At 28.5% G+C, this 10,104-nt stretch overlaps 2 protein-coding genes across 2 annotated transcripts; both read left to right on the top strand.

The window, feature by feature from the left end:
- Positions 1-939: 939 nt before the first annotated feature.
- On the top strand, positions 940-3,523 carry LOC122501289. The gene is made up of 2 exons (XM_043610639.1): positions 940-1,408; positions 2,034-3,523. Exon 2 carries the CDS (start codon positions 2,647-2,649, stop codon positions 3,172-3,174), a length of 528 nt encoding a protein of 175 aa, XP_043466574.1. The 5' UTR covers positions 940-1,408; positions 2,034-2,646; the 3' UTR covers positions 3,175-3,523.
- Positions 3,524-3,655: 132 nt separating this feature from the next.
- LOC122501287 lies at positions 3,656-8,408 on the top strand. Its single transcript, XM_043610636.1, has 5 exons — positions 3,656-3,917; positions 4,061-4,715; positions 4,919-5,222; positions 5,411-5,707; positions 5,917-8,408. Exons 3-5 carry the CDS (start codon positions 5,214-5,216, stop codon positions 6,199-6,201), a joined length of 591 nt encoding a protein of 196 aa, XP_043466571.1. The 5' UTR covers positions 3,656-3,917; positions 4,061-4,715; positions 4,919-5,213; the 3' UTR covers positions 6,202-8,408.
- Positions 8,409-10,104: the final 1,696 nt, after the last annotated feature.

Genomic DNA, 10,104 nt, shown 5'->3' with positions numbered 1-10,104 from the left:
TATTATGTATTTTTGATTTTCTAATCTGTTTTCCTTTTTTTTAGGTTACGAAATACCTAGAATTGTGATTCTTGTGACCCGAAAGAGTATTCAAGTTCTCTCAATTTTTCATTTAAACTAGTTTTTTTCCGAATTCCCAAAAAAATTGTGTAATCAAAGGTTTTTTTCAATGTTTGTAATATTTATTATTATGTATTTTTGATTTACTAATCTGTTTTTTTAGGTCACGAAATACCTACAATTGTGATTCTTGTGAACCGAATACATACGAATGTTTTCTCTCAATTTTTCATTTTAACTAGTGTTTTTTTTCTTCAAATTCTCTAAAAAATTGTGAAATCAAAGTTTTTTTTACAAAGTTTGTAATATTATTACAAATTAATTATTATTAATTATCAATTATTATGTATTTTTGATTTACTAATCGATTTTCCTTTTTTTTGGTCAAGAAATACATACAATTGTGATTCTTGTGACCCGAAAGAATATTAAAGTGACTCTGTAGATTGTCAGTGAAGAGGCGAAGACTATCATTTTTATCGTGATTCGCGCGATAATTGTCAAAGACATTTGGGATAACGTAACGGCAATAAGGTTATTTCAACAAGGATATGTTGAACCAATAAAGCAGCGATAGTTGCGATTTTCAATCTTGTATTTTGTCTATTTTTTTGTTTATCTTGGATATTAATTTATTAAACATTTTTTCTAAAAAAAATTTCAAGAAAAAATTTGTGAAGTGAAGTGTAATATTTTTTTGTTGCACGATCCGCGTTCTCATTAATTTAATCGATACGAAAATTTTTTCTATTTTTTATTTTAACTAGTCGTTTTTTTTCTTTGAATTCTCTAAAATTTGTGAAATGAAGAGTTTTTTTTAAAGTTTATAACATTTATTATTATGTATTTTTGATTTACTAATCTGTTTTTCTTTTTTTAGGTCACGAAATACCGACAATTGTGATTCTTGTGAACCGAATATATACGAATGCATTCTTTCAATGTTTCATTTTAACTAGTGTTTTTTTCTTTGAATTCTCTAAAAAATTGTGAAATCACAGGTTTTTTGTACAAAGTTTGTAATATTTATTGTTATGTGTTTTTGATTTGCTAATCTGTTTTTTCTTTTTTTAGGTCACGAAATACCTACAATTGTGATTCTTGTTAGCTGAGGGTATATTCAAGTAACTTGAGAAACTATCAAAGAGAAGTCGAAGACTATAAACAACATCATCAGTGGCAAGGCGACTATCAGCAGAGAAATTATTATCGTGATTCGCGCGATAATATTTTTAAAGACATTTTTGGAATGAAGTAAGGCCATTAGGGTTATTTCGACGAGGACATGTCGAACCAATAAAGCAGCGATGGTTGCGCGATGGGCATGATTCCGGAACAAGGAACAAAGGTTTATTTTTTTTTCTATCCGAAAATTAAAAATGTTTTTGTTTGCTTTTTGATAGACTATTATTAATTAACCAGAAAATGTTACAAACGTGAAACGTGATATTCAATTTTTTATTATTACACTGAGAGAAAAGAAGGTACACTGCTGTTCATTTGGAGTTTGTGTATTGCAATTCAAATTTGGATCAACTGCGCACTCTAAAAGGGCGTGTAACGCGCCTCTTTAGAGCGCGCTGCTGACGCTGGACATGGGACGCAGTGAGCTCGCATGGTCTCCATAACCTAGGTTATTTAACCATGCGGTCTCACTGCGTCCCACGAGTCAAGAGTCAGCAGCGCGCTTTAAAGGGGCGCGTTACACGCCCCTTTAGAGCGCGCAGTTGATCCAAATTTGAATTGCGATACACAACCTCCAAATGAACAGCAGTGTACCTTCGTTTCTCTCAGTGTATACATATCACGAATTTTTTTTCAAATTTCAATTTCTCAATTATTTCAGAATCGAAATTTAAAAAATTCTCTTATTAGGTACAAGTGACTCGAGAGATTTTCAAATTTTCTGAAATAATATTTAAATTTTTTTTTTAATTTTAACTATTTTTTCATTTTATGATTTTCTCTAATAGAATCGTGGAATGTGGATTTCAATCCACTGGCGCCATTTTTAGTGGAGAAAATAATTTCCATCGACTTGGGCCGCAAGTATCCTGTTACAGCTAACGTTTTGGACACTGCTGATAATTTTGAAAAATTCGTTGATCGAAAATTCAAAAGCTGTTCTCTTCATTTTAGGAAAATATATTCCTCATTTAAGAAGTTGATACAGAAAATCCAATTTAATAATGTTGAATCACATTTTAAACAACAAGTCAAAGGAATTAAAATCAAACATCAGGGTTCAGACGGTTGACAAATATAACACCACTCGTTTTTGTAGCGAATGTGGAGGGAAAAATTACAAACTTACTGCATCGTTATTATATTTGTCTAACGTGCGGACACCAATGTGACAGGGACAAAAATGCCTGCATTAATATTCGGCAAATTGGTCTTGTTAATGCAGGATATCTTAAAAAAGAAGAAATTAAGAAAAATTAATTTTTTTTGTTTTGACAAACAAAAATTACGAAAGAAACCAGGACAGCGACCAATATCTTTAAAATCAAATAAAAATGATGAGTCAATTTGCAAGGACTGCAAGGAATCTGGCCATAACACAAAAAAAGTGCAAGGTGCTCAATGCACAAGAAAACTGGTAGAGTAATTCTCGTAGAATCGCGTAACAATTATAATTTAACAAAACAAATCATCACGAGAAATTTAAAATTCGATGAATGTTTAAAGGATCCAGATATTCGTAAAGGAATTAAAAATGACCAAGATTGTATTGTTCAATTTGGAAATGCTTATTTCAATTTTATGCAAATTGTATTTAATAAGAAGGAAATTGTCAAGTACATAAGTGGAAAAGACAAGGCAGTAAATTTAAAATCTTTTTCCCTTGACTTTTACCGAGGACGTGGACGTTTAAAAGACTTCCCGTGGGAAACTGTTAGAAAATTATTTACGGATTTTCAAGAAGTAACCGATTTTGAAGTCTTTGATACGACAAATAGAAGATCGATGTTGGGCGATAGAATGAGGCAACTTGAAATAAGCTGGAAGAATTTAATTTCATTAAACTTACAAAAAAGAAGGAATAAATTTTTTAAGTGCCACATCCCAAATGATCCAAAAGATCCTACACGCAAATTGTACAGGGAATAATTAACTCAACAATTATTTCGAGAGAATGTCCATCCGACGAATCTAAAGTTTTTCAAGACTTTTAAAAGGAAGTCCGAAGAATTTAAATTTCACAAAAATTAATACAAATCACTGGAGATTTTCATTATTTTGAAAAAATTCGAAAATACTTGATTAAACACCAAAAACCGTCATTCGATTTATTTCCAAAATAGAAAATTACTGATACCTGCGTGTCGTACACAACTTGCAGTATTTCAGAATTTTTCCAGCGGCATAATCTTGTAAATAATGACGCGAACATTGCAGAAGATAATAATTTAAGCGAAGAAAAAAAAATTAAACAAAAATTCACTTCGAGGAAAAAAATTAGAATTGGTTCGCAGGAAGTCTAAATACAAATTGTTTTAAAGTTCATTTAAGAGTTCAAAAACAAAATTGGTAAATATTTTATATTATTTAAAGTATTACTGTTCCAGTTAAAAAAGAATTAATTTTTTTAATTGAAATTTAAACAATTTAATTTGGAAAAATTAATTTTTTGCTATTTTTTGTTAACAGATTGACAAATGCTAAATCGGATTGCTGAATCGAATTTCTCGAGAGATTTTCTTCCATATTTAGGGTTTTGAGGCGAAGGGCCGAAACTCTTATAGCGAGACTATGGTGTCCGTTGGTAGTTTTCCCTAGCAACAATTGCCATGGCAACCGTTGCTATGGTGATGGTTACCATAACAACTGTTGCCAAGGAAACCGTTGCTATGGTAATGGTTGTCATAACTATCGTTGTCATGAAAACCGTTGCTATGTTAATTGTTGCCATGGTAATGGTTGTCATAGCAACGCTTGTTATTAAAATCATGTGGAGTTTATGATTGATTTAATTATTTTTTCTTTTTTATTTCAGGCCACGAATCCCTAAGATGTAGGCGCTTTGCGCCTGCTTCTCTCACTGATTTTTATATTACAATTTAAAAAAAGTTGCGTTTTTGCCTAAGTAGTTAAAAATTTATTCATCGTTACTTACTTTTCTGCTTCAATGTTTAGATTAAATTTTGAATTTATTTTCTGACAAATTGCTGATTGCGACTTTTTTTAATGCGAAACAAAAACTCGAGATTACAAATGATATTCGACGACAATTGTGTAAATACTGCGAACTTGAAGAAAAGAAAATTATTTTCTCGAAATGTTTCTTCCATTTTTATATTAAACTTAAAAAAATGTTATTCGTTATTCGTATGATGCGCATTTAATACGAAATCATCGCCGTCTTATATTTTTGTCGCATGTTTCGAAGAATCGAGCATTCTCAATACCGACGTATTAAATCCGCGGAAATTTGTACTGAACTGTAAAAGTTTTGCAATTTATCGAAAATGTCGATATCGATAAACAAAGTAGGAGTAGTACGCTGTGAAAATTGTCAGCCTTCAAATCTATTCGGAAAAGGAACACAACGTAACTTTTTTCCAACGTAGTCTCCTATCAGCATCAACAACTTTTAAGAGACTCGACAATTAAATTCGACTGGGATAATCTCGATAATTTCTATGTTGCCAGTGAGTATTCTTTATAAAATATATATTTGTTATAATATTTCCAAAGAAATCCGTAATAAAAATTTTATAATTATATTTTAAAGATTTTTAATTTAGAGAGTTTAAAATAATTAATATTTAATGATAATGTTATTGATGAAATTTTTTTTCTATTCTTAAAAAAATTATATTTTCAATTGTTTTAAATCTTAATTAATTTTCAGCTAAAGAAAAGTGATAAAAAGTCTCCTCACAACGGAAGCGAGCTCGCAGGCCAAAATTTCATTTTTAAGATTTCATGGAATATTAAAGTTGAATCGAAAAATTTAGAGATTTTTCCGTTTGCCCAATGTCGACATCGCTCTACGCCAGCTGTTGAAAATAACACAAATGCTGAATCTCCAGCTCCTTGTCTGCAGCACAACGCTACTGTTTTTTCCAACGTAGTGTCCTATCAACAGCAACAACATTCAAAAGACTCGACAATTAAATTCGACTGGGATAATCTCGACAGTTTCTATGTTGCCAGTAAGTATTCTTTATAAAATATATATTTTTTATAATTTCCAAAGAAATTCGTAATAAAAATTTTATAATTTAATATTTTAAAGATTTTTAATTTAGAGAGTTTAAAATAATTGATATTTGATGAATTTTTTTTTATATTCTTAAAAAAATTATATTTTCTATTGTTTTAAATCTAAATTAATTTTCAGCTAAAGAAAAGTGATAAAAAGTCTCCTTACAACGGAAGCGACCTCGCAGGATCAAATTCCATTTTTAAGACCTTGTGGAATATTAGAGTTGAATCGAAAAATTTAGAGATTTTTCCCTTTGACGAATGTGGACATCACTCTACGCCAGCTGTTGAAAATTACACAAATGCTGAACCTCCAGCTCCTTGCCTACAGCATAACTGTTTTTCAACGTTGTCTCTTATCAGCATCAACAAATTTCAAGAGACTCGACAATTCAATTCAACTGGGATAATCTCGAAAATTTGTATGATGCCGGTTAGTATTCTTTATAAAATATATATTTTTTATAATTTCCAAAGAAATTTGTAATAAAAATTTTATAATTTAATTTTTTAAAGATTTTCAATTTAGAATGTTTAAAATAATTGATATTTGATGATGTTTTTGATGAATTTTTTTATATTCTTAAAAAAATTATATTTTCTATTGTTTTAAATCTAAATTAATTTTAAATTGATTTTCAGCTAAAGAAAAGTGATAAAAAGTCTCCTCACAACGGAAGCGACCGCACAGGACCAAATTCCATTTTTAAGACCTCGTGGAATATTATAGTTGAATCCAAAAAGTTAAAGATTTTTCCCTTTGCCCAATGTCGACATCGCTCTACGCCAGCTGTTGAAAATTACACAAATGCTGAACCTCCAGCTCCTTGTCTGCAGCATAACTGTTTTTCAACGTTGTGTCTTATCAGCATCAACAAATTTCAATTCGACTGGGATAATCTCGATAATTTGTATGATGCCGGTTAGTATTCTTTATAAAATATATTTTTTTTGTATAATTTCTAAGAAATACTTAATTGAAATTTACTTATTGCGATTCAAAACTCATTTAATTTGCTACACTTTTTAAATGCGAAACAAAAACTCGCGAGAACAGATGATAATTGGCCACAATTGTTTATATACTACGAACTTGAAAAAAAGAAAATTTTCTTTTCGATTATTTCTTCCATTCTTATAAATCCATTAAAAAAAGATTTTCATTACCTAAATATGTAGTTAAAAATTTATTTATCGTTAGTTACTTTTTAGCTTCAATGTTTAGATTAAATTCTGAATTTATTTTTTGACAAGTTGCTGATTGCGATTTAATACTCATGTAATTTGATATACTTTTTTAATGCAATAAAAAAACTCGAAAGAACTTGAGATTCGGCGGCAATTGTATAAATACTGCGATCTTGAAAAGAAATGAAATTACTTTCTCGAGAGATTTCTTTAATTTTCTTTTACGATTAAAATAGAAGGTTGCGTTTACCTAACTCGTTAAAATTTAATTATCGTGAATGACTTTTCTGCTTCAATGTTTAGATTAAATTTTAAATTTATTTTCTGACAAGTTGCTGATTGCGATTCTATATTCAGGTAATTAGATATATTTTTTTAATGCGATAAAAAAACTCGAAAGAACATGAGATTCGGCGGCAATTGTATAAATACTGTGATCTTGAAAAGAATAGAAAATTACTTTCTCGAGAGATGTCTTTAAGTTTCATAGTACGATTAAAATAAAAGGTTGCGTTTACCTAATTAGTTAAAAAAAATTATTTATCGTGAGTTACTTTTTTTAACGACGACAATTGTGTAAATACTGCGAACTTAAAAAAAAGAAAATTACTTTCTCGAGAGATTTCTTTAATTTTCATATTACGATTAAAATAAAAGGTTGCGTTTAACTAATTAGTTAAAAAATTATTCATCGTGAGTTACTTTTTTTAACGACGACAATTGTGTAAATACTGCGAACTTGAAAAAAAGAAAATTACTTTCTCGAAATATTTCTTTAATTTTCATATTACGATTAAAAAAAGATTGCGATAATTCTAAATAGTTAAAAATTTATTTATCGTTAATTACTTTTCTGCTTCAATGTTTAGATTAAATTTTGAATTTATTTTCTGATAAGTTGCATCTTGCGATTCTATACTGAGGTAATTTGATATACTTTTTTTAATGCGATAAAAAAACTCGAAAGAACATGAGATTCGGCGGCAATTGTATAAATACTGCGATCTTGAAAAGAAAAGAAAATTACTTTCTCGAGAGATGTCTTTAAGTTTCATAGTACGATTAAAATAAAAGGTTTCGTTTACCTAATTAGTTAAAAAAAAATTATTTATCGTGAGTTACTTTTTTTAACGACGACAATTGTGTAAATACTGCGAACTTAAAAAAAAGAAAATTACTTTCTCGAGAGATTTCTTTAATTTTCATATTACGATTAAAATAAAAGGTTGCGTTTAACTAATTAGTTAAAAAATTATTCATCGTGAGTTACTTTTTTTAACGACGACAATTGTGTAAATACTGCGAACTTGAAAAAAAGAAAATTACTTTCTCGAAAGATTTCTTTAATTTTCATATTACGATTAAAAAAAGATTGCGATAATTCTAAATAGTTAAAAATTTATTTATCGTTAATTACTTTTCTGCTTCAATGTTTAGATTAAATTTTGAATTTATTTTCTAATAAGTTGCATCTTGCGATTCTATACTGAGGTAATTTGATATACTTTTTTTAATGCGATAAAAAAACTCGAAAGAACATGAGATTCGGCGGCAATTGTATAAATACTGCGATCTTGAAAAGAAAAGAAAATTACTTTCTCGAGAGATGTCTTTAATTTTCTATGACGATTAAAATAAAAGGTTGCATTTACCTAATTAGTTAAAAAATTATTTATCGCGAGTTACTTTTTTAAATTACTTTCTCGAGAGATTTCTTTAATTTTCATATTACGATTAAAAAAAATGGTTGCGTTTACCTAACTCGTTAAAAATTTATGAATCGTGAGTTACTTTCCTGCTTCAATGTTCAGATTAAATTTTGAATTTGTTTTCTTACAAGTTGCTTCCTGCGATTCTAGATTTATGTAAGTTGATATACTTTTTTTAATACGATAAAAAAAACTCGAAAAACGGATGAGATTCGACGACAATAATTGTATATATACTGCGAACTTGAAAAAAATTACTTTCTCGAAAAGTTTCTTTAAATTTTCATATTACAATTTGTTTATTGCGATTATAAACTCATCTAACTTTCCTATACTTTTTTTACTTTTCTCTTTTAATTGTTTAATAAATTTTTTAATTCTTGGAAATATTGTGTAAAAATTATTTGTTTCCTTAACTTTATATTTATATTAGTATATAATACGCAAGTTATGCTTGTTTATATTTTTGACTTTTGATTAATTAATTTGATGATAACGTGTCAAATATTTTACAAACATTATTTTTTAAGCAATAAATTCGCCGGAAAAATGAAATGTATCGGCAGCCACAGTTGGTGACTAATTCGAATCACGAAAGTGCTTCCATAAATTTTTTCACGTCCCTTTGTTCTCCACTCAATCAATCTAGGTATCTATGGAAAAAAAGTTTATTATCAAAAAATTCTTTTTCGCTTCAAATTTTTATTTTTGATATCACGGGCAGCAGAACCTCCTTTTCACAATTTGTAAGATGATCGAAATATTTATTCCAACTACCTCACACTTGATTGTTACAACAGGTTTGCCACGCAACCTGGAAACCTGTAAATGTCAGGGAATTTTTATAAACCTTGAAGAAACCATGGAAAAGTCAGGGAATTTTGATTGGAATCCTGGAAAATTATTGTTTTCTAAAGTTATTGTACTTATTCTTGAAATGTAATAAAAAAACATGAATGTAAACTCATAGCAGAAACTCATAACAGAATTTCAATTATTTTTGATACAATTTTAATCGAATTCCTCGAAAAATGTAATATTTTTGTGTCACTATTGCTGCGTAATTTTTAATTAATTTACTTATTGAACAATTTTTTTCGTTGATCAACGTTGTGGACTTCAACTTGGTATGTTTTTTAGTTATGAAAAAAATCTAATTTATACTTTTAAGTAAAATATTCTCTTATATATTTTTGTCAGTAATTGGTCCGTAAATATTCATTCTTGGTCCGTAAAGTCCGTATTTTTAAATACTTTCACTGGTTCGAGCCCTGTATGTTTGCATAAAATTTGCTTTTTAATTAATTACTTTTTATATAAATCACACTTATAATGTGTATGGAAAAATATTGTTTAAACTGGAAAACCTGGAAAAGTCAGGGAATTTCATTACAGAAAAATTGTATTTTCGATGAAAATCGTTTGTTCATAATCAGGTATATATAATAATAATAATAATAATATTGTTATCAAATTATTTCAAATAAAAAAATTCGGAACTTTAGTTTCTTGTGTAATCACGCACGGTTTTCGTTGGCCCTTTGAATAGAGGAGACTCACGGTAGTTCAATTACATTTTAATTTAAACAAGTTTTCAATTTAAATTTAATAATATTTAAAAAAAAATGTTTAAATAAATAAAATGTTTTAGATTCGATGGATGGTCGGCGTACTTTTAGCCCTCGCCAGTTGACAAATTGTGGAAAAAGATGTAAAAGAAAATCTTCGAAAACTCTTCTTTTTATTTTAAAAATGAATCTGAAAAGTTTACTAAACAAAAAACGCATACAATCGAAATCGTATATAAAACTCTCATTTATTAGTGCCACAAAACCAGATTTTGAAATAGTGAAAATAATTTCCGATCTCTATTTAAGTTTATTAAGTGAGAAATTATTATTGAAATATTCAATAAAAAATATTCTCAGTATTG

Source organism: Leptopilina heterotoma, unplaced genomic scaffold, assembly GCF_015476425.1.
Source record: "Leptopilina heterotoma isolate Lh14 unplaced genomic scaffold, ASM1547642v1 Lhet_206, whole genome shotgun sequence".
Lineage (NCBI taxonomy): Eukaryota > Metazoa > Arthropoda > Insecta > Hymenoptera > Figitidae > Leptopilina > Leptopilina heterotoma.
The sequence above is the reverse complement of the archived record's forward strand: the minus strand, read 5'-3'. Positions and strand labels throughout refer to the sequence as shown.

Excerpts from the sequence above, each read along its gene's own strand:
- LOC122501287 (XM_043610636.1), top strand. Across the intron at positions 5,708-5,916 it reads CGAAAATTTGTATGATGCCG|CTAAAGAAAAGTGATAAAAA; the intron begins GTTAGTATTCTT and ends ATTGATTTTCAG.
- LOC122501289 (XM_043610639.1), top strand. The coding sequence starts at position 2,647 with ATGCACAAGAAAACTGGTAGAGTAATTCTCGTAGAATCGCGTAACAAT.